General features: G+C 35.3%; 2 protein-coding genes across 4 annotated transcripts; both read right to left on the bottom strand.

The window, feature by feature from the left end:
* Positions 1-92: 92 nt before the first annotated feature.
* LOC109090805 (mothers against decapentaplegic homolog 4-like) lies at positions 93-19,310 on the bottom strand. 3 transcript variants are annotated; one of them, XM_042776690.1, is made up of 12 exons: positions 18,808-19,310; positions 16,166-16,411; positions 10,133-10,307; positions 9,977-10,000; positions 9,144-9,362; positions 8,134-8,340; positions 6,204-6,299; positions 6,053-6,106; positions 5,431-5,614; positions 3,878-4,046; positions 1,898-2,036; positions 93-946 (listed from the first exon to the last, which is right to left on the bottom strand). In XM_042776690.1, exons 2-12 carry the CDS (start codon positions 16,400-16,402, stop codon positions 735-737), a joined length of 1,716 nt encoding a protein of 571 aa, XP_042632624.1. In that variant the 5' UTR covers positions 16,403-16,411; positions 18,808-19,310; the 3' UTR covers positions 93-734. The 3 variants fall into 3 exon arrangements, with proteins under 3 accessions (XP_042632624.1, XP_042632623.1, XP_042632625.1); XM_042776689.1 differs by having other exon boundaries at positions 16,166-16,406; XM_042776691.1 differs by having other exon boundaries at positions 6,204-6,296; positions 16,166-16,406.
* Positions 19,311-19,449: 139 nt separating this feature from the next.
* LOC109104068 (SNARE-associated protein Snapin-like) lies at positions 19,450-23,025 on the bottom strand. The gene is made up of 4 exons (XM_019117431.2): positions 22,757-23,025; positions 22,423-22,469; positions 21,181-21,299; positions 19,450-21,087 (listed from the first exon to the last, which is right to left on the bottom strand). The coding sequence occupies exons 1-4, from the start codon at positions 22,870-22,872 to the stop codon at positions 20,980-20,982; spliced, it is 390 nt and encodes a 129-aa protein (XP_018972976.1). The 5' UTR covers positions 22,873-23,025; the 3' UTR covers positions 19,450-20,979.
* Positions 23,026-24,017: the final 992 nt, after the last annotated feature.

The following is a 24,017-nucleotide window of genomic DNA, read 5'->3' as shown; positions in this document are numbered from 1 at the left end:
ATTCTTAAAATTTAATGAGTTTTTTTCTCAAAATACTACAACTTTATTCTCAAAATGTAATGCTTTTATTCTCAGTATTTATTATTATTATTTTTTTTTACATTTTTCTTTAAATTTAATGAGTTTAATCTTGCATTATAATGACTTTAATCACGAGATGGATTTATTTTTTTTATTATTGCTTGGCCCTAATCCTCTTCTGTAGTAATCTGAGAAGAATCACCATTGCATAAACAAACAAACTCAAAACATCTGGAAACATTTAAGTTATTTTGGCAGGAATTATTCAGAATTTGGCATGAAAATGTGATTAATTCATAAAAACATTATGTCATAATTTGGGCTGCAGAGGGGCAGAAAATTTCCGTTAAATTTCCAGAAACTTTCCAGAATTTTTTGGAAATGTTTCCACCGCTTTGCAACCCTAGTCATAATGCAAAAAAATACCTAAAAAAATAATTCTCGTTAAGCAAATATTTTTTTATATATTAGAGCAAGATATGACCTAGACATGTTTTTGTGAGATTCACCCAAAAAGAAATGCAACATTTCACTACAGAACAATAAAATGCACTGAATATCTTTCAAAAACATGAATTTTAGAGTAGTGAATTTCTGTGGTGTTTTCACTGGGATTCTAATGACTGCACACTGTAGCAGGTAATGCGCTTCGCACGCTTACTGTAGTGAGTCCAGTATCTGTGTGGTGAGTGTTTGCTGTGTATTGTTGGCTCTCAGTTAGCTGGTCCAGGGTCTGCCAGTGGCATAGTGTGCAGCACCTCGTCCAGCAGCTGCAGCGCACGGTGCAAATGCACCTCCACCCAGCAGGGGGTGTGCTTGATGCTCTGCCGCGGATAGTCAGGACCCCAGCCCTTCACGAAGCTCAGGCGCAGGATGCACAGCCTCCGGAGATCATCCACACCAATCCCTGCTGCCGCTGACAGGCCTGGAATCAAACACTCCCAAAGTCAGGCTACAGAACTTAAAAAAGTCTATTAAGGAACTAAATAAATCTGATAACACTTGACAAAAGTAGTATTCTATCCTGTATTGACTTATTTCCTGTTGAAACTAGAAGCTTGGTGACCTCAAGGCTAACAGACACAAGCCATGTACACACTGTAAAGTTTCAGAAAAAAACTGTCAGTTAACTGCCACTCTTTGTTTTTTCCCTATCACATATTTAAAAAAAAAAAAAATACATATAACATATTTCAGTAATCATCAAAATTAGATTTGAAAGCTTAAACATTCATCTTGTGAAAACCATTTTGAAATCTGTTTTGCGTTACTATGGAAATAGTACTTTAAATCCTTTTAGTGGGCTCCTCCCTCTAGCGGCATTATCAAGTGTCATTTTACAAAATTTGCTACAATGTTTTGATCAAAACTTTTTCTAACAAAACACATGGTTAGAACGGTCTCCAGGTTCCATATTTGGTAGTTATTTTGTAACAGATGTAATATTGTGTCAGAAATTTATTAATTTGTGACAGGAAAATGCATTAGAAAGTTTAATGGACTTTGGGTATATTTTTGGTATAACACCTAAACAAAATCTCACAGGAACCTATATTTTTTTAATATCAACTTCAAATTTGGAACATAATTTATTTAGACATATGGCTTTGATTTTATAGCCATTTGAGATTCTAAAATATTTTGTAAAATATTTATTTTATATATATATTTAAAAATGGTACAGTACAGTAAACTTACATAACTTTTTTACACTTTCATTTTTGATTATTTAACATCTTTGGGATTTTTGTTTGGGCTCAGTTTATAAAGCGATCCAGTTTACTGAGTTAACAGAGTAGGCAGGTTCAGGTTGAGATATTTTGGTCCCAAATTAGTCCCAAAACCCTCATTTTGACTTCACAAAGCAGACACTCACTGACTGCAGGAGCGATTCCACCAACACTTCCTGGTCCTGGAATATTCCCTGCCACCGCTGCGGCTTGTGCTGCCGCCGCCGCCTGCGCCGTGGCCGCCTGCTGCTGCATCTGCCTGTGGCACTGCCTGAGGTCAAAGACCTGCAGAAAACAAACAACACACTCACAGCAATGACAAACACAGACCTCGCTGCCGTGTCCTAAAACAACGGCTGACAAGAAGTCATTTGGACAGGCTTAAAAAAAGTCAAGCTCTGGATCAAGCAAATCTAATGTGACAAGAAGCAAAAATACACACAGAGCTCTCAAGTGCACAAAGGTCTTCACTGCCCATCCAGGTTGGTATTATTGGGGTCATATTATGAGAACTTTTCCTTGAGTTTTGTTGAGATATGAGTAATTATAATAGCATGACTGCACTATCGTGTACTATAAAAACATATTGGGATGAATTCATTAAACACTGCAGCACAAAGCGGTATTTCAAAAGGGAAATAAGGAATTTGTCTAAAATTAGACTGGACTAGCTAACCAATCAGAGCCCATCGCCTATTTCTGAGGGAGGGGCTTCATAAAAGCAGCAAATGATCAGCGCGTTTCTCAGAGAAGGGACAGAGCGGTGTGGAATAAAGATAAATTATGTGAAAAATAATGCGGTTTTTTTTTTTAAACAATCAAGCCTAGAAGAAAAAACAGTGAACCACACCTTTAAATATTTATTTACATTTTAAATTAAAAATATAAATAAATTGCTTTTCAATTGCTTGACAAATAGGCATATATTGACAAGTTGCTTATTTAATTTTAAAATATTGTTTTTTATATAAAATGTAAAATTTAGTTAGTTCAATAATATAATAACCTTTTCAAATTGATAAATAAATAGATTTTTAGTTGCTTGTTTATTTTGCTGCATGTAACTTCATTTTAACTACATTTTTCAAATACAAAAAAGTAATTTTATTAAATAAATATGCAGATGGTCTAAATTCATCCATTTATTTGTCTGTTTGAAAAGTGATTTATTTACATTTTGAATTTTGAAGTGTTATATTTTAACTGAAAAAAAGCAGTTTTTCAAAGATTAAATAAAAAATAATAATAAATTGACGCACCGATACTAGATTACTCTGCCAATACAGTTAGCTGATTATTCACAATGACATCTGCCAGTACAGATGCCGATACTGATAATTTGAACCAATATACTTTGCATATTTTGCACTATAATGGATGGGAGGCGCTCTACAAATAATGTTTGGAGTAGAGAAAAACTGCGGATCTGGCAACCTTGCCTTGAACTATGGGTGATTCATAGGATCAAATAGAGCCTGCTTTAATGACGCTATTTTTAACAGTTAATGCATTATTGTCACGTTAATTTTGACAGCCCTAAATTCAACAGAGGGATTTTCTTTTCACACAGTATGAGTTGCAGTCTGACACGTTTTTCCACCGCCTTTTGATTTACAGGATATAATTGGCCCTGATTATCGGCTGCTTTTGAAGTATTGGCTGATGGCCGATAGTGAAATAAATTGCCTTTATCATCCGATACCGATTATTGGCCGATATATCGGTGCATCTCTATAAACTACTATTAACTATAAATTAAATATATCTATTTATTGTTCATTTGAAAAGTGAAATGTGTGTATTTAATTTCTGAAATACTTTTTTGGTTTTTTAGTAAAATGTAGATAAAATACAATAATATAAGCATAAAAAATAAGATTTCATCAAAGATAAAAGACTTTTTCTAAGATAAAGCCTTCATCTAATTCCTAAACACCCACAACCTAGTTTCAATGCTATCAATGACTGGTCAATGCTGGTCAAAGTCAATGCTATCTGACTGGCACTATTAACGTTGCATAATTTTCTCCCATAAATAATTGTAAAAAATATGATGAACCCCTTAAATGTATTATTTCTGAAGTCTACAGTCTGCATGTGTTCAAAGCAAAGCTGGTATCTTTTACCTTTATGTAGGCCCCTGGGTAGATTTTATGCACCGCATCACCTGGCGCTCGACCTGCTTCTCTGTCCAGGTAGTAACTCTGCACAAAGACAGCATGATCGCTCATGCAGCGCATCCATACGTCCCCCTCTCCGCGACACTCCAGCTGCACTCCTTTACCTATGTGCAACCTGCAGACAGAAAGACAAGACAGCTGGAGAATCAGTGACTGAAACATTTCTGCTTCAATCAGATAGTAATGTATCACAAATAAACACATGCCACAGAGTGTCATAACCAAAACCAGATGTGCTTTTTATGACTTACAGTCCATTTAATCAGTTTGTTAAAGCCAGCTTTTCCCGCCTGTTATTCTCACATAATCTGTTGTTTATTATTGTTCATCACAGTGTCAATCTGGCACAGTAAGACGTTTTTTGCAACATGTGTGTTAAAGCAAACATAAAACCTGTGAAATTCATCTATACACAAATAAACAAGTATAACACATACTCTAGGGTCTGGACAATATAGCTTGATATATTGCAGCCTTTTGATGATTTTCATCATCGCAATATTTATGGTAAAAAAAAAAATATATATATATATATATATATATATATATATATATATATATATATATATATTTAATCTTAACAGATTTTAGTAATCAGTGTTATTTTAGCATGATTCACATATGAATATTTGGAATGAGCTTTTAGTTTAGCTTTTTTTAAATGTAATTTTTTGATTTCCGTTTAGGTTCTAGTAATTTTGTGACCTGCTTTAATCCTTTCTATTAGTTTTAATAATGTTATTTGTTTCAATCAGTTGCCAATGCAACATTTCAAATTTTCAGGTTTTGTATCTAATAGTCATATTTTATTTAATTTTAGCTGTATAACAAAACTTTTAGTAATTTAACACCTCTATTCTAATTCATGCAATGTTGTTAGGTAAAACTAAAACTATTTATTTTATTAAATAAAATAAAGCTGAAATAAAATCTCAATATTAAATGAAAAAAAAAAAGCTTAAAAACGTGAATGAAAATAAGAAATGTTGCTTTGGCAACTAACTGAAATAAATAAGTTGATAAAACTGAAATGTCAAAATAAAATCTAATAAAAATGACAAAATAACATAAAATTACTAAAACGTAAACTAAAATAACTTTAAAAATGTAAAAATAAAAGCTGATTCAAAACATTATTAAATTAATAAATACTATAATTATATATAAAATAACACTGAAATAACACTGATTTCTCCTCCTTGCTCTATAAATGTCTTTCTTCAATAGCTTGAAACTGTCTGCATCTGCACCAAGAATCACCTTTGTTTGATTCCCTTAAAACTCTAATTTTAGCTCTTTCATTCAAGATAAAAGAAGAAATATGAAACAAGTCTACTGGCATTGGTATTTAAAACTTAATAAGGACATTAAAATCATTGTCAAATACACAATGTTGATTTTACATCTACTGAGTAAATTGTGAATATTCAATATATGACTCTAATAAGCACACTGAGGTGTATGTGGCTGGAACAGTTGTGTGATTGCAGCAGACATACCTGGCGCGCTCACTGGCGTCTGTGCGGTGCACATTACTGAGCTGACCCAGGCAGAAGCGGTCACCCCCTGAGGGGTCCACATACCCGTCAATCGTCACCACCGGACAGCTGGACAGCACTTTAAACATCTCCCCCACCTGCACATCCATCTCAAAGTATGAGATGGAGCACCAAAACTCAGGACCTGTGGATACAGTAAAAACAGTACTATTGTGAAATATTATGACAATTTTAAGTAGCTGTTTTCGATTGTAATCTGTTTAAAAATGTAATTTATTTCTGTGATCAAATCTGAATTTTCAGCATCATTACTCCAGTCTTCAGTGTCACATGATCCTTCAGAAATCAGTATAATATGATGATTTGCTGCTTAAGAAACATATATTATTATTAGCAATTGTTGAAAACAGTTGTGCTGATTAATATTTTTGTGGAAAATGGATTCTTTGATGAATAGAAAGTTAATTAATATGAAATGGAACATTTTTTGTAACATTATAAATGTCTTTACTGCCACTTTTGATCAGTTTAATGTGTCCTTGCTGAACAGATGTATTAATTTCCTTTGAACATTCTGTATTGTGTGTTTTAGTGGGGAGAGGATTATATAAAGTATATAAACCTGGATGGTTGGAAACTGGAGCGGGGAAAGACGCTGAACTGTGATGTTGAGACCCTGATAGAGAAAGAAATAATAATGGATTTATTCAGTTCTATTAAGAATAATGGTATATTTGCATACATGTTTGTAGCAAAGTTTCAGGCAAACGTACAGAAGTGTGGGTGATGGAGAGGAGGCTGGTGGCCGCGTCCGTTTTGCTGGGGTCCTACAGGAGTGTAGGAGGCTGTGCTGCTGCCTGTCCAGGCTGCTGCAGCAATTTAAAGATTAGAAATGTTTAGTGTATGAAGCAATGAAAATATCATAACACCTAAACAGGCATGACATGACAAGTTTCCAGCGACAAGTATTTTATCTGTCTACACTGAAAGAGAAAACACATGCCAAACATGCCAAAACCACAGCTAACAAATGTGATGTTTGATATACAGCTTTGAGAAGTGTAGTGTGGATAAATGAGATTTCACTGTGGACGGGGATACAGAAACAAAAACCAAGATGTTATTATTAACTTTACTACTAAATTTATTCAAAATTTTCATTAATTGAAATAAAGCTGAAGTAAAATCATAAATGTTGATGAAAAACTAACTGAAAACAAAATAAATGCTGACGTACTATAATTACTAACATTTGAACTAAAATAATTAATAATTAATAAAATTAAGCTAAAGAAAAATCTTAAATAATAATAAAAAAGTCAAAAAACACAAAACAAAATTACTAAAATGTAAACTAAATTTAAAAATGAAAATATTACATTTAAAATAAAAAATTAAAAAAGTTATAAAAATATAAATAAATACTTTAATACTATAAAAAAATAATGATGACAACAACAATAATAATAAATATAAAAAAAATAATAAAAATAATATAATAGCATAAAAATAACACTTTAATAACTGATTACAACAAGGTTACTACTACAGTTTTTCACTAAAACAAAAAGTTTTGTTACATGATAAACTTCACATTGAAAAATTTTTAATAAGAGATACGAGTCAAAATGAGCAATTATTATATTAATTAAAAAATATTATTAATCAATTATTATATTAAAAAACATAAATATATCTTAGTGTCTAAATTATTTAGATTTTTATAATGATTTAGCATTAGCTTATTGTCGATCCACTGGTTCACATTTACAACTGAGTGTTTGCTGCATACGGGTCGATTTTCACATTTTTTGGTCTGAACAAAAACAGCAGACGGGCTTATTAAAAATGCACATTCATTTTGGAACCGCAGAAATATAGTGGTTTCCCCAGTAACGGCAGTACACAAAGCAGCACAGCAGCTGACTCTGTGAGCCTCCCAGTGCCCTGCTCCCTTTGAAGATCAGGGCGCTTGAAGTATGTTCTTTTAAGGGTGCAGAGCATTACTGTCTCGTATAAGTGTTTGGAACTCCCTTGGCGAAGGGTATGATTGACCAAATGCTACCTTGACAAAGTTGAGCGTGCATGCAACATTCAGCACTCCATCAGTTGTTGCAAATAAATATTTCTTCTTATAATTATTATTTTATTCAAACATTGTCTAATTGCGTCTTATTTACTATTAAACGTTTTCAAACTAAACTTGCTTACACTACCATCTTAAATCATATTTCTATCACTGACCAAAAATATTTTGTATTACACTTAAATAGACAAATTCAATTAGCCTATTCTACTTACATCTCAATATCAACTAAAAAAAAAATCAAACTATCACATAAAAAGCATCGAAAGATCTCCTAACCGAAGATCACATGATCACAAACGGAAATCACTTCTGTCAAGTGACCATCGCATGTTCCCTTCGGTAACAGGCTTCTGGAAGGGCCCTTCGTGAAGGTTTTCAGTTGTTCACTTTCATTTGGAACGTTTCTACAAATGGCGTCCCCTTCCTAAAGTGCCCTTCGAGGGTGCAAAAAAGCTGTTTGGAGTTCGCCCTTTGAAGCATGCATTGCTCATGTTTATTTAATGAAATCATAGCCTTTGTTAAGCTTTGTAACACCGGTCAAAAACTCAAATGAACACAAACAGGACTTATCATTAGTCGTGTTGTGATTGTTTAGGTGGTGGTGCAGTACTCACTGTGAAAGGAGCCTTGCGTCTGGGAGTGTTTGGAGCTGTTGTAGCCGTTCTGGTTGGGTGGAGGCTGGGGTGGGCCAGGGGTCTGTGGGGGTCCATGTGTAGGGGTGGAGGGGGGAGGTGTAGGGGTCATGACTTGACCCTGAGGAGACGCAATCTGAAGTAAGCCTTCACCATGGCCTCCCTGCATCGGCATCATAGAGCCTGAAGCTGAAAGACATGTGAGTTTGGAAGATGACATTGTAATCACAACTAGGGCTGTCACAGTTATTAAACCCATTTTAAAATCATAATAAAGTGTAATGCTATTGTGAATTCACAAATGCTACATGAATAAATATATGCGATGCCAGGTTCAATATATGCGCTTTAATTATTTACATGCGTGTAGGTTACATACGTGTGTCTCAGAGCGGCTCCGTTCACAGTAAATGCTGCTCCACACAAACTATTATAATTTAAATGCGCATCTCAAACTCCATCTCTGCATATTTCTGTGAGTTTGGGTTTATTATAATGTTCATCTGGGAACGCAATGTGCACCATTTCATCAGATTTGTAAGGTTAATCATTTATAAACCTACGCAAACAGGAGAATACATCAATATGTTAACTGTTCATCGCAATTTCAGAATGAAAGCTCAAACCCTCACTCTGAGTTTACACGTTTTGATGTCCACATATTCAAGAAATGACAGTGGATGTAGCATTTCTGCCATAAGAAATGGCTAAATATTAAAGATTAAGTGGACATTTGAATGAAATTTTGTTTAGTCAATATTAAACAAGGATTAGATCTCAATGCTATTAAATATGTATTTTAAGTCATTTTAAAGGCTATTGTTCGCTTAGGTCTATTTATATTACCACCACAAAAAAATGTATTATAATTATCTGATTACCCGATTAATTGTCAGAATAATCGACTGATTACTCGATTACCAACATAATCGTTAGTGACAGCCCTAATTACATCAGCTATGAGTCCTGTGTGGCCAGGGGTCAGCTCTTACCGGTGGGGGAGAGGGGTATATTGGAGTAAAGGGTGACCGGTGGAGCTGCGCGGCTTGGTTCTGAAGGCAGCTGTAGAGGAGGCAGTGGCTGGCCGTAGTGGTCCGGAGGAGGGAGTTTCATCGCCCCCTGGTGGTCCTGCTGAGGAGGCAGGCCTGGGGGAATGTCCATCTGAATGCAGTCGTGGCTGTACTCTTCCTTTATCAGTCTGCCAGTGGGACCTAGATACCAGCCAGAAGACAACCCTCAATCATTTTACTGAATCAGTTCATTTAAAAATAATTAAATAAAAAATAAATCGCAGAAATATTATTCGAAAAATGGGAAAATGTGGAATGGCAGTCTTTTTTATAGAAAAACGTAAAATAACACCGTTTATCAACATGTTTTCAATATTTCATAATTTCGTAATTTTATCTGTTCATTAATAAAGATTTCAATAAATTAAATTAAAATAAGAAATATACTGTATATATATATATATAATATATATATATATATATATATATATATATATCGTTTATATATAATGCGTGTGTGTGTATATATATATAAAAATTTATATTTAATAAATTTGAAATTGTAACAATATACCAAAATAATAACATTTTAAATATACACTGATCAAATAAATGCAAAAACAAAAAAAATAATATTCGTATTACAATATTACTGTTTTGTGTGTGTGTTTCTGATCAAATAAATGCAGCCTTGGTGAGCATAAGAGACTTCTTTCAAAAACAAACAAAAAAAAAAAATCTTATTATTCCAAACATTTGAACCGTAGTGTATGTGTGTGTGTGTATATATATATATATATCTGATTATTGCTTACCTGTGTTTTGAAGACTGAGACCAACTTGAGATGAGAGTAAAAAAAGACAAAATTGAAAAACATATTATAACTCTATTTTTCCATACACAGGAAGTGCTGCACACAGCTCATTAATGTCTTGGTTCAAGGTGTTGAATGAAAGGACAGCAGACTCACCGATGCCTGGTGACACCACTCTCTCATAATGGTAAGGGTTCACACAGACGTTATCGTATTTGAGGTCAAATGCGTACTGGCAGAATTTCACATGCTTGAGCTCATTCTTGTGAAGGTCGGGCCAGCGCCACAACCGCGCATAGATTACATGAGGAAAACCTTTACGACCGGCAACCTACGGAGAGAAAACATGAGAAACAAGAGAAGAAAGAGGATTACTCGTACTGAAGGAAAAATAATCTGATAAGTACTGCATAATAATAACATAGATATTAACCAGTCATGGGAAAAATTTAAATCAATCAAAACTGAATGTGCCAAGCATTAATATAAAAACTTTATTAGTGGTTTAGATATTTCACACAATTCAACACAGTTCAATTCAGGTAATTTTCTAAATTACTGACAAAGCGATGCAGTCATACACAATGATAGTGGGTCATAATTTGGTTTAAATTGGATTATTTTGGTAAATAATCATTAAAACAAGCCTTTATATAACTTTATATAAATGAAGTAATTATAATCTATTACTAAATTATGTGATCACTACAGGGTTATTTTACTATTATTTATGTACTAATTATAGTTTAGTAAATTATAATAAACTAGGATAAATTATAGTATTTTAAATTTATATTGTTGGGATAAGTTTTAGTAATTTTATGAGCTTTATATTAGTTTTTGTAATTAATTATACCTAGCCTATTAAATTTATTTCAGTTTTTTTTTAAATGCATTAAACATTATATTAATAAATGTATATATTTAAATGAATTAATTTCAGTTATTATTACATTACATTTTCTTTTTTTATTTTCCCATCTAATATTTATATTTTATTTCAGCCTTCTTTCAATAACTTTCAAAGCTAAATTTCAACACTAGTTTTAGCTTTAGTTAACAATAATATTGTATTTAATGTATTTTAATTATGTATTTAGATTTTTTAGACATAATAGAATATTTAAACTTGGTGAAATACATTTTAAAATCACAAATTTTTAAACAAGTTTTATATAATGCAAGTCATTTTGGTTAACCATCGATTCCTCACACTCCTCAGCAGAGGCATTGTTTTAAATGTCACTTTTGGCCTGTGTGTTTATTGACAGATGGGAAGCGAGATCAGGAACTGAACAAACTCATGTCCCCATATGAGTGACGATGTGTCTCAGTGCACTGGGTCACATGACCAAACTTCTGCTAAAAAATGACCCAAAGGTTTTAACACAGCAGGTAGTGACAGGAATGCAGTAGTATGACAAAAGAGCATCACATGATCCTGAACGCACACTGAGCATGAGGTCCTGCGCTGAGTTTTGAGTGCACCTCACAGCTGTAGCAGGACAGCAGGGAGGACGTGTGTGTGATATGATAATCCTCTGTAGATTAACACTAGAGGCATGACGCAACAGTTGTGCACTAGCAGCATGATACGAGAGAGAGAGCTGAGCAGAGGGATAAATCCAGCTGTCAGTGCCATTTATGCAGACGCACTGAAACACAGACACTAATGTGGTGGGGCTGCTAACCAAAAGTACCAGGGTTCAAACCCTGAAACTCCAGAGCGGACAAAAGAGTCTCACTGGACACTAAAGCCAGCTCACACCGGGTGGACATCTCCATTACATTATACAACTGCAGAAAAAAACTCTGTCTTTGTCTTTAAAACAAGCTGGTGAACATGTTCTGATGAATAATATTCCCAAACATCTTCTAATGCAATAACCATGTGCTAGTGATTTTACTGTGGTTTTGGGATGTTGTTGCTTTACAGAGCGGCTAAAATTTGCTTAACTTCACAATATTGAAAATCTACAATATTGCTTACCCATTAACAGTATGAAACATCTTGATAAATATCTAAATCAAAACCAGAAAGAGCCCAGAAAGAGACCTTAATGTGGTAAAATCTGTGTAAAACACGACCTTAAATTTAGTACACTGTGGTGTAAAAAGTAGTAAAAAATTGGTACACTGTAAAATAAAATAATATAGTATTATATAATAATATAGCATTATATATGAAATATTGAATAATGTAACGTTTTCAGATACTTTGTTACATGTTAATTGCAATTAAATGAAAATATAGTTTTACTTTACATTAAATGCAATTAGTTGAATATTAGTTAATTCGTATCTTTATATGTAATTTCATAATTACTTGTATTGTCTTTGAAATATTGTTAAAGCGTAATGCTAAAAGTACTGACAAGCATTTGTAGCAAACTAAAATATACTTTATAATCATTTCTACTGAAACTAAGTCATGTATTTAAAAAGTTTTGTATTCACACATATGTAATGAAGTTGCAATTTAATACATCAATATATTAACATTAAATGCAATATTGAATAACACGCTACAGTTAAAATTATAATCAAGTACTTTCCATGTGCTTTAGTATGTTAGTCAACACATCAAAATAAGTGTGCTTCTTTAAACCATGACAAAAGATTATTAAAACAATGATTTCAAATGTACTTTAAAGTAAAATTTCTAATTTGCCATGAAAGTGAACTCTGTTTAAGTACACTTTTGTAGCCTCTTATTAATTTTATATTATCTGCACGTACATATATATATATACTTAAGATTTGAAGTACACTTAAGTGCCACATATATATATATATATATATATACTTAAGATTTGAAGTACACTTAAGTGCCACATGGTAAAAGACACAAAAAGGAATGAATAAACAAATAGAGTAATATATATATATGTGTGTGTGTATATATATATATATAAAAATATATATATATATATATATATATATATATATATATATATGTGTGTGTGTATATATATATATATATAAAACAACAAAATATCCTATGCCAAGTATCATTAGTCTAACTGTAAATTATATTGTAAAGATACATGCAATAATATTTGTGATAATATTTGTGAAAATATGTAATCATAATATCTGTGTGGTCTGAGGTGTTTGTATATCATACAGCTATTTTACAATAGTAACTTTCTGTCTCTTTTTTCTCCATGCTCTCGCTGTCTGTGATAAGGTCAGTAAAGGTGACACATTATGTCTTCACTCAGTATTTCAGCTTACTGCACCAGATCCTCTGTTACTGCACATTCACGGCTTTTTTCACTTGTGTTGCCTGGATATCATCACATCTTGTGTGTAAAGAATAGCGTGTACTATCTACCAGCAGCCCTTGTACACAGAGGAAAAAATAGACGGCCTTAAGTTAACCCGGCCCCTTTCCTGTGCTTTAGACAAAACAACCTTCACAGCCTCTCCTCCACCCCTCTCTCTAAATCTGCCCATACGAAAGGGTGGGGAAACTGCGCAGATGCCGTCCTTCTCCATATAAACCACCACTTTTACTTTGAGGTTGTTGAGGTTTACAGTCAAAGGCCTTGTGATGAATGTCTCTCTTTGTAGCTGCTGTCAATCATCTAGTATCCATGGAGACCGATGCTACAGGCAGCTATGAGCATTGGCTGAAGCTGCGACTGCATCCGTCTCCCATATGAAAGCCGTATGTTCAGATGTGGGTGGTGTGGATGCGATTAGCGCCGGGCCTCAAAGCAACACCCAATCACTACGTTTATTCAATGGACAATGCCTTGATTATTTACATTGTCTAGCCTTATTTATCGCAGGGTTCACAAATAGATTAGAGGAAACACAATTGTGTGAACAATGTAGGAAAACACACTTTCCAAAGTTATTTTAGACAGGGGAAAGGGAGTTTATAGAGTGGTGGACCGATATGAATTTTTAAATTGCCGATGCCAAAACTGGTATCTAGAGAGCAGGACGGACAGTGAATCTCTACAATCTTTCTATTACTACATATCCATTAATTATAACTAATATTTATGTATAAAAATAAACTAAAATGTGTTTACTACATATCTATTAATTATAACTTGCATTAGCCATCGATATAAGTTTTTTGAGTGGTTTTATGGAGTTCGGTGCACTGCTGATGACCAATATAAAAACATACACTATTGTTTAAACATTTGGGGTCATTAAGATGTTTTTTGAAAGAAGTTAAAGCAACAATAAATACAGAATTATATCTAAAATAAATGCTGTTCCTTTGAACCTTCTATTCTTCAAAGAATCCTAAAAAAGGGCTTTGAAGTCAGTTCAAAGAATGAAACGAACAAATTGTTGACAGGAACATAATCAAAAAAATAAATTTAATCAAATTTAATAGTTCCGAACAGAAAGGCTTATTTGAAATGGACATTCACCGGTAATTAGCATTATTTTATCATTCCGCTTAGTATTTTAATTTTGCTATCAACCAATCATGAATTCAAATAGTACGGCCTATGCAAATGTGACGTTGATGCATCCAATGAGTGAAATGCATGCGCCCAGCTGTAAATTCATTAGAAAGTCGCATTGGCAACACCCCAGCGTTAGTTTTTCCCAGGATATGTCACAAACCATTAAACATTAGGCCTACATTTAAGTGAAAATTAATGTTAGGTAATATGCAGCTTCTTGTGTGTTTAGAAACCAGCGATAAAACACAAGGTCATGCACCTGCAGCGCTTCTGTGAAAGGAGAAAACAGAAAAAAACTATATACATAAAAAAGGAATATTTAGGCCTATACACAAAATATATTTCACTTAAATCATTAACAGTTTAACAAAACGAAAGAAAAAATTGTGCTAAGTTTCGGTTCATTGTGACGCGCTCCAAAGTTGACAGAGAGGAAACCGAGACGGCAGAAAGCGGCATCCTGCTTGTTTTCTTTATTTTGCAAATGTTTTACAGTGTTGAATGATGTCTTGCTTCTTTCTGGATGACCATAAATTACGGAGTAACAGTTTTCTCTCTTAGAAGGGAAAACAATGCAGTGACTGCACCGGCGCCTCAAGCACACACAGCATATTTTCATTATCAGCCTGTTCAGAAAATACAGTTAATGAAACATATAAAAGATTACACTGCTTAATGGGAACAGTCCGTAGTATAATCTGTGCCGTTCAGTGCGACCGCCGCCTCACTGTGCTGTTATAGCTTATGTGTAGGATAATGACTTATATCGATAATGCTAGTGAAGTACATAATAATAATAATAATCAGAAATGCTTCTTGAGCATCAAATCAGCATATCAGAATGATTCCTGAAGGATCATATGACACTGAAGACTGGAGTAATGATGGTGAAAATTAAGCTTTGAACACAGAAATAAATTACATTTTACAATATGTTCACATAGAAAATTATTATTTTAAATGGTAATAATATTTCATAATATTACTCTTTATACTGTCTTTCTGTTCAAATAAATTCAGCCTTGGTGTGAAACTTCTTATAAGATTAGTGTATATATAATACAATTTATTGATCCTAAATTAGATGGGAATTAAAGGGATTATTTTACACAATATTTACTCAGAAAACAGAATCAATCTGCCACAGCTTGCAACAAATCCAAAATTGTATTTGTTTATTTGCTTGTTAGTTTCATTCATGTGACATCTCTCACAAATTAATGAAACAAAGGAATCGTGACTGAAATCTGGTATCTCCATAAAATATTGGATTTCTTGAAAGTCTGAAACAGTTCAAGGATTTATTTATGCTTTATTTACTCAAATTTCTGAAAACAAAAAATCATGAATTAAGCATTGAGAGCACTCTTGGTAGATTTGAAACTACCATTTGTCTTACGCAGAATCCTGGACATAGTTACTGACCAATAATCCCAAAACCAAATAATCGACTTTGGCCAATCTATCAGTCTACATCCTCATCGAACAGGTCCCATGAAACCCTTTAAACACCTTTACCACTGTGTCATGCCCAATCAAACCTTCACATGACAGAATGACAACCTAAAACAGCAATTCGGTGCCTGTCTAAAGAAGCCATATAACACTAAGTAAAGCAGACAAGAAAAAAGCCTGCCAGATGGAGAAATGACTCATCCATTCAGCATTAACATTTGTAGGGATTCCTGTAATTCACTGCACTGAAGCAAATGTTAATGGTTGAACGTCAGTTACTGTAAGCGTGGCTCACCTGTAGGCGTCCGTCCAGCGTCCTCTGGATGGTCACGCACTTGCTGGGATGGACTCCGTTGGTGGTGATGGCAGTGATGAGGGAGTCCAGCTCGTCCTTCTTCTCCTTCAGTTTCTTGACCAGGCTCTCGATGGCACGCTTGGCGAAGCCCTCGTTTTCGCCACCTTGCCTGTGGCACATGAGACTGTGCACGATACTGAGGCAGGCGTCATTACTGTTGGGAGGGTTCACGGACATCCTGCTGCTCTGACAGATGGGAAAACAGAACAGCAGCATCAACACACACGACCCTTACACGCTGCATCGAGTGTGCCAACACACTGTCAGTGCCGTAGAAATGCTTCATGGACATTAGTGCTAGAATTATTCTCGTTTCCCTAATAGTGTATATTTACAGGCATTAAAGGAGATGTGTACTCCAAACCGAATTGCAAAAATAATGAATACCAAACTGGTTTCCCAAACACTCACCACCGCTGTCTGACAGGGTTTGGTCAAACAGGTTTCATTGATTAAGGCGAGGGTGACATGTTGGAGCAGCTACATTTAGATGGTGCAGTATACTATACCACCAATTGAATACGGAGCAGTAGCTATACACTTTATACTGCCTACTATTTGCTGAATATGGATTTCACAAACAGTAGGCAAACCTGATGTCACATGATCATCGACTTGCATCTGAGTGCCATCCAGTTTTTAGATTGTAAATAGATTATTAAGTTAAGTCTTTTGGCAGTTTGATCAAATAATAAGAAAAAAAAAAAAGAAATATCATTTGTCACACTGGGAATGGAAGTGGAGTGTATTGGAAATATGGGATACAGTATTCCATGCGGTGTGCTTTATGATATTGCTAGACTTTGTCATAGGCCATCTGCTTCATGTATACAGAAAAAGTGCATATTTGCACAGTATACATACTAAATACTGCAGAAGTATTAAAGGTACTAGATTGGTATGCAATTCCAAATATAGCAATTTGTTTAAAAAAAGCCAAAAAGCAATAACACTGACAACAAATGGCTTTATTCTGCCTTCAAGTGCACCTGGGAAACTCGTACTCCCAAGTCAGACACTCTTTATTACGAATTTGCATTTAAGTCACATAGCCTAAACAAAACAAGACAACTGTGAACAATATAAGCCCCAAAAAGTACATCTGATTTCAACAACTGAAATACAGCATGTCAAATTAAAGTAACTTGCAAAATTATTCAGTATTCACTGCAGAATTGCTTTCCTCTCACTGATCTCTATAAAGGTTACAGATAGGCCTATATTGTATGTATGATATCTATGTTATAGATCAGTATTTTCACAATGTTTCAAATAAACATAGCCTCTTTCATTATCACAAAACGGCAACTCATGTTTTATCAAGAAATTCGATTTTCTGCACTCGTAAATATGACTTTGACTGGTCTGAGCTTGTAATTACGACATTTCTGACTTCACTTGAAGGCCACATGCTCACAGTTTTCCGTGCACATTGAACTGAGATAAGTCTTTTAATATCAAATGTTTTAACTGCGTGTGCTGTGAGTGACTGAGTTGGTTTGAACAGCTGTGATGAATCTGAATTTGTATTCTGTACATAAGAAGCAGAACTTCATGCTGCTGTGATAAAACCCCCTGTGATCTTTGCATGAGATGCTGCAAGTGCAAAAGTGCAAGATTTCTAGAGTGCAGTGGTAATTGAGAGATGGTGACGGATCCTGACACTTCAGATCTCTGAGCATCATCAGCTCTAATCTGGGGGGAGCGTCTCTGAGACCCTTATTATCAGACTCTGCCATGCTCTCCATGTCTGGAGAAGTGACCCTTGAGGCAGAGCGCCAGAGGAACAACTTTACATTAAGAAAACATACACAATGCCATCAGATGGAGTAACAGATAATATTTGAGAAAGAGGGTTATTTTTAGTGTTTCCTCACTGACACACTCATGCATTATTCCTCTCTTGTTATCCGGGTGTATTACTCGGTTATTTCATCATGTATAGTACAGTGTACTTGACTAAACCATGGCAGCCTGATTCAATAGCACATTCGGATCCAAACCCAGCTTTAGACATCTCAAAGTATGACGAAATCCCAAGGTTTATGGTCCCATTTTAAGATGCAGACATTTATTAACCGATTTAACACACACTATTGCATGAAATAGCAATGATAGTAGGCCTAATTCAACAGAGAGCCCTGATGTTTAAACTATACCCTACCCAAGTAGGCTCATAAAATGTCATGCAAAGTTACAGGCAAACTGTTGACTGCTCTGCAGGCAAACAAACGCATAATCGGTCACATGACGTCATCGAGGCCGTCGACTAAACAGTGCACGAGCTCCCGCTGGATACGAGCGCAGTCGAGGTGAGATGCAAACAGACTAAATCAAGGCGAAGTGATGAATGAGCAGGAGAGGGAGGACATGCCAGGGTTTCGAGACTCGCTATACAGTTACGAAATATTTCAAAGCTTAGACAAGGGCAAAGATGAGCTATTACGACACGGCCAGGCACACCTTCGGCGTAACATGCTTTTTAGCGAGAAATGCATCGCTGAATCTGGTGTCGAATGGTGCACCGTGCATTTAAACATTAATCAGATAAACACACCAAAAAAAAAAAAAAAAATACTCACACATCGGTCGTATTGTTGCAGAATAACGAAAAGCTGTCTTCTGGACAAGGACGGAGAGGTAGTAAATCGTGCCCGCTTCCCCCTCCAACATCTAATCTGAGTGTATCGGACTATCAGGCTCGCTGTCTCCGCATCCTGGCCGCTTGCTACAATAACAAAAGCGGGTAGACATTGTGCGCTGAGCGTCTCGCCCGGCTCCAGCCAATAGGAGGGCGAGTCTCAAAAGGACGGCGGCGCTCAGCCAATCACGACGCGGCTCTCACGGCTGGGCCCCCGGGCCGAGGTCTGTCTGGGTCGCGTCTGGACTGACATCTCGGCGCGACTGTTTTTTTAAGGTGGCGCCGCTGAGATTACTCCGCCCTGTATCGGCTCTCCCCGCCCCATTCATCCCTCCTCCGTTCCATCGATGATTGAAATGTACAACAGCCAGTGATGGCTACTTTCAGACTCGCACTCCAGTGCCGCATGCAACGCGCACAGGAAAAACATGCAGCATGCTCTTATTAATAAAGCACTCAAATATATATAACAGTGCGCAAAAGTCTGAGAGCACGTTGGAAATCTGTGATTTCGTTCATTTAAACCTTGAAATAAACAAAAGGTGTACGATTATAAAACAAAGAAGTGAATTCATACAAAAGATCAGATTTTCTAGCATTTCTTTAACAACTTTTGGACACATTTTACAGGAACAACATACAGTAGCATGCACATATTTTAGATAAGTATGCATAGGCAGTGAGCATCAAATATGAACAGCCTCCAAAAGGTTTTTACTCTGATTTCCAGCAATCTGTCTTTAATCTCTCATCTTTTAGGAGGCCCCTCATATGATTCCAACTTCCTCCTTGAGAGATTCCCTCCCTTGACCTTTCACCTGTCCTGAAATCTTTTCCTAACCCTCTCCTTTTCAGCTAAAACCAGAGGTCACCTTCATCTGCCCTTCCTCCTATCCTCTTACAAAGCATCCACTATTTACATAAGACATGTGCATACCTAAGATTTTACTGCTGATTCAATTATAATGCAAAGCCATGCCGCGCGCGGATGCCTGGGGAGGTTCATTTCCCCCTTAAAATTGTCACTTATGTCTACACACTTGTATTGGCTTGATCTGTGACTTTTATATATACATAATTCTAACACTTTTAAATGAAGTTAATGAATAGTATTCCGTCTTCAGAGGCTAAATATCTATATGTAAAAAGTAAAATGTATATATTTTTAAATTCAAACGTTTTGAATGTTTTCTTAAATGGATAGTGCACACAAAAATGAAAATTCTGTCAAGTTACTCACCCTTACCCTCTGATTTCCATTTTTCACCAATGGATCCTCTGCAGTGAATGGGTGCCGTCAGAATGAGAGATGGATTTGTTTCTTACAAACATGCAGCTTTTTTTTTCATAAGACATTAACTGATGGACTGGAGTGGTGTGGATTATTGTGATGTTTTTATCAGCTGTTTGGACTCTCATTCTGACGGCACCCATTCACTGCAGAGGATCCACCGGTGAGCAAGTGATGGAATGCTACATTTCTACAAATCTGTTCAGATGAAATACAAACTCATATATGTCTTGGGTGAGGAAATTTTCATTTTTGGGTGAACGATTCCTTTAAATACATGAAGTACATTTGCAACAGAAATTAATTAGAAAAAAATCTGTATAGAGTCTAAACCCAAGAAAAAAAATATGGTAAGAAAATAATACACTGTACTGTTAAGTGAGATTAATTTCCACATCAGCAAAAAAAAAATTACAATAATCTGCTTCAGTGATTAGATGAAGACTGGCATCAGAATATATACTGGCTAGTTACATTAGACTAGATATCTTCTCTGACAGTTCTGAAAAATAATAATAATAATAATGCATAACCTAAATTTCCAAACAATTAGCAAATCCACAGCACTGCATTTTTCAGCAACAGTTAAGTTCATACAGACAAACATTTTATTAAAAAGTCACATGTTCAGGAAAGAAGTGAGTGCATATTTACACTGCTGTCTCCCTGACTACTCTTAAGTGAACAGACATTAATGCTGCAGCGTTCTGCTAGCAGTGCTTTGCATAGCCCCGCGCCCTTTAACGATGTGAGGAAGATTCTGGTCCTTGGCTTCGAGCACAGTGTAATGGTGCATTCCCATTCCATGTGTGATTTCAGACATCATGGTTTGCTGGGAGAGCGTGGGGTAAATGCTCCAGATGCCTCAAGCATGGTCTTCCTGCGTGCCGTCTCCTTAGCAACGTTATGGTTCAGCCTCCGCAAACGCTCCTGTAACAAAGATCGTAGAAGATGAAGAGGAGCACACCAAGCAATACAGTGCATACTGACTGATGTTTAATATCCCGAGTCTCAGCCCCTTACCTGTGCGTTCTGGAGTATGTTGTTGACAAGCACCACTCGTCGCCTGGCATTAAGCAGTTTTTTAACATACGGGTCTAAGTCTTGTGCCACCTTCTGGTGTTCATTGATTCTACTCAACTCTGCAGAAAAGAAAATGCTCACATGAGATAGAAATATTCATGAATTCTGCAGAATATAAATAGACATACAGTCACTTTTTATATTCTATGCCAAAAGAAGTTATAGTCATAACATGTTCCTTTTTTCAATCTAGGATGACAATATGTCCTGACTGGGTTTTCTAAATTTGCCTAAAATGTCTTTGTTTTCCTATTGATGTGCTTTCTACATATACATTATATGCATGTGTATTTGCATTGCTTTGCATTAATTACTGCATCATCCAAAACACGCAATCTGTGCTTCAACACCTATTTGTTGTGTCTGTAATTTGGCCAGTAAGTGTTTTTGTCATTGCGCGAGCTGCACTGATCAAAATGTTTAGGGTTTTTTTTCCACCACAAAAGTCACCCATAGAAATTTTTGTTGAATTTAAATATAATTTTTGTCTAGCTGAATTCTACTGCGTATCACACTGAGCTTTTAAGATACAGATTTGAACAGGAAACATTGTAATACACAGACAGAATTTGTATTTAGACAGTACAATCATTTTTGTAGATGTGTTATTTGTGACCCTGGAGCACAAAACCAGTCTTAAATCGCTGGGGTATATTTGCAGCAATAGCCAAAAATATACATGGGTCAAAATTATCATTAGGTATTAAGATCATGTTCCATGAAGATATTTTGTAAATTTCCTACTGAAAATATATCAAAACTTAATTTTTCTCAAGTAATATGCATAGCTAAGCACTTCATTTGGACAACTTCAAAGGCGTTTTTCTCAATATTTATATTCACTCTCAAATCCCAGATTCCAAAACATCAAAAAAAAAGATAAAAGCCAAATATTGTCCGATCCTAACAAACCATCAATGGAAAGCTTATATAATCAACAAACAGAAAATCCATAAAACATGTAAACTCGAAAAATTTACCCGTATGTCTGGTTTTGTGGTCCAGGGTTACAAATATAAAGAGAAAATTCAGATTTGCATGTCCATTTTTACCCATGTCTAACATGTAAACTCATATATAGTGAACACAAAGTTTCCACAAAATGATATATTTTAGTAAAAAAGCCATTTGCGACTGAGAAAAACTGTAAATGCATAAGTTAATCACGTCAGACCAACTCACCAGACGCCAAATTATCAATGTGTTCCCGAAGCTCCACTTGGCTTTCTCTGTGAAGACAAATTTACAGTTTATCAACGATGTAGCTGTCTGTATTTATGCACGCTTTAAAATCCATGACTGTTTATCATATATCATAAACGCAAAAGTCGTGCAACACTGCGAAAGTGTAAGAGAAAAAATAAATAAACGAACTGTTACTGTTTGACATGACACAGCACCACTGAGTCACGAGACCTATCGTGTTGACCGTCATTAGCATGCTAGCAAACACAACGACGTTTTGCATTAAACATTTCTCGGGTTTAAAAAACAAACGTTTCTGAAAAAGCAGTACCTGACTGAGTGCACATGTAGGTCGAGCTGCTGTACAGCGGGTCTCAGGAGGTCCAGCAAGCCCTCGGCGAGAGCGTCTCTCCCTGAAGGGGTTTCCACCACCGCTAGCGCTGCCATCTTTACTCAGATCTGATCTGACAACACTGACTTTACTCACTGCGCCCTGCAGATGTTAAAACGAGCGATGTGCGATGGTCTGTACATCAGCGAATCTGCAAACGTGCGCATATTCTGCGTCACACACACGTGTCTGTGTTCGAGTAATACTAGCGCGCTGCATACTACCCGCGACGCAGTACACACTGAATGTGGAACTAGCGTGTGAACATATGTGATGACAGTATGCATACTGCAGACCGTAGAAATAGTGAGTGCTGACACTCAGTGTAGAAAAAAAAATCTTAAAAACAATGTAAAAATGTAAAATTAAAATAAATGATTTCTGGCCCTCTTCGTTTAGGAGTCACGGTTACCTTCTTCGCGGTCAAAAGTGACAGAAGCCTTGAAATGTAACTTTTTTTTTCTTCAGGAAAACCAGTGTAATATATTTTTGTTCAATAATATTTGTTTATTATTATTTATGATTTTTAGGGAATTTTATGATACTATGCAATATTTATACAATTTTAATGAGCTATTTTCTCCATTAATAAAGCATATATATATATATATATATTATCTCTTTATTTACTATTTTTTGATAAATGCAGTATTTCACATTAAAATAGAGTGAAAGCATTTAAAATCCATTTTTTGATGTGAGAATTGGGCAATCTGGAGGCATTAAAAAAATAAAAACTTGTGTAATGTTGCGTAATGTATTAGCACCCTAGATAGATATATACAGAGGCTTTCGGATTCCCATAGTTTTTTAGACCTCATCTCTTCATTTTTTTAGGTTTTGCATTTAGATCTATATCTAGACATTCTAAAAGATTACTTTTTGTCAAGGTTTAGATATTTTTGGTTAGATAAGTATCAGGTTTTACATTATGATTACAGTCAAACATTAAAATCTTGTTAGAAAGGGAACACATAGAAAGCATTTTGGTTACTCAGTAATAACTAAAAATCTAACAACATAAGGAATGAAAAGTGATCATTCAAAACACTATACAAACATTTTGTAATTAATTAATATTTTATTCAATGTACTTCAATAAATGTTAATAAAAAAGCTCAAGACGCTGGGTTACGATCAAGCTCCCCGCGACCCTAATAAGAATAAAGAGGTTTGGATAATAGAATGGATAGATGACTTC

Source organism: Cyprinus carpio, chromosome A19 (genome assembly GCF_018340385.1).
Source record: "Cyprinus carpio isolate SPL01 chromosome A19, ASM1834038v1, whole genome shotgun sequence".
Taxonomy (NCBI): Eukaryota; Metazoa; Chordata; class Actinopteri; order Cypriniformes; family Cyprinidae; genus Cyprinus; species Cyprinus carpio.
The sequence above is the reverse complement of the archived record's forward strand: the minus strand, read 5'-3'. Positions and strand labels throughout refer to the sequence as shown.

Bases quoted from the DNA above. Each gene is read 5' to 3' on its own strand.
- LOC109090805 (XM_042776690.1), bottom strand. From the start codon at position 16,402: ATGTCCGTGAACCCTCCCAACAGTAATGACGCCTGCCTCAGTATCGTG. The intron at 6,107-6,203 runs GTACGTTTGCCT...TTTCTCTATCAG, and splicing joins TCTCCATCACCCACACTTCT to GGTCTCAACATCACAGTTCA. The intron at 4,047-5,430 runs GTATGTCTGCTG...TTCTGTCTGCAG, and splicing joins GACGCCAGTGAGCGCGCCAG to GTTGCACATAGGTAAAGGAG.
- LOC109104068 (XM_019117431.2), bottom strand. From the start codon at position 22,872: ATGGCAGCGCTAGCGGTGGTGGAAACCCCTTCAGGGAGAGACGCTCTC. The intron at 22,470-22,756 runs GTACTGCTTTTT...TTGTCTTCACAG, and splicing joins CTACATGTGCACTCAGTCAG to AGAAAGCCAAGTGGAGCTTC. The intron at 21,300-22,422 runs GTGAGTTGGTCT...TCTTTTCTGCAG, and splicing joins CATTGATAATTTGGCGTCTG to AGTTGAGTAGAATCAATGAA.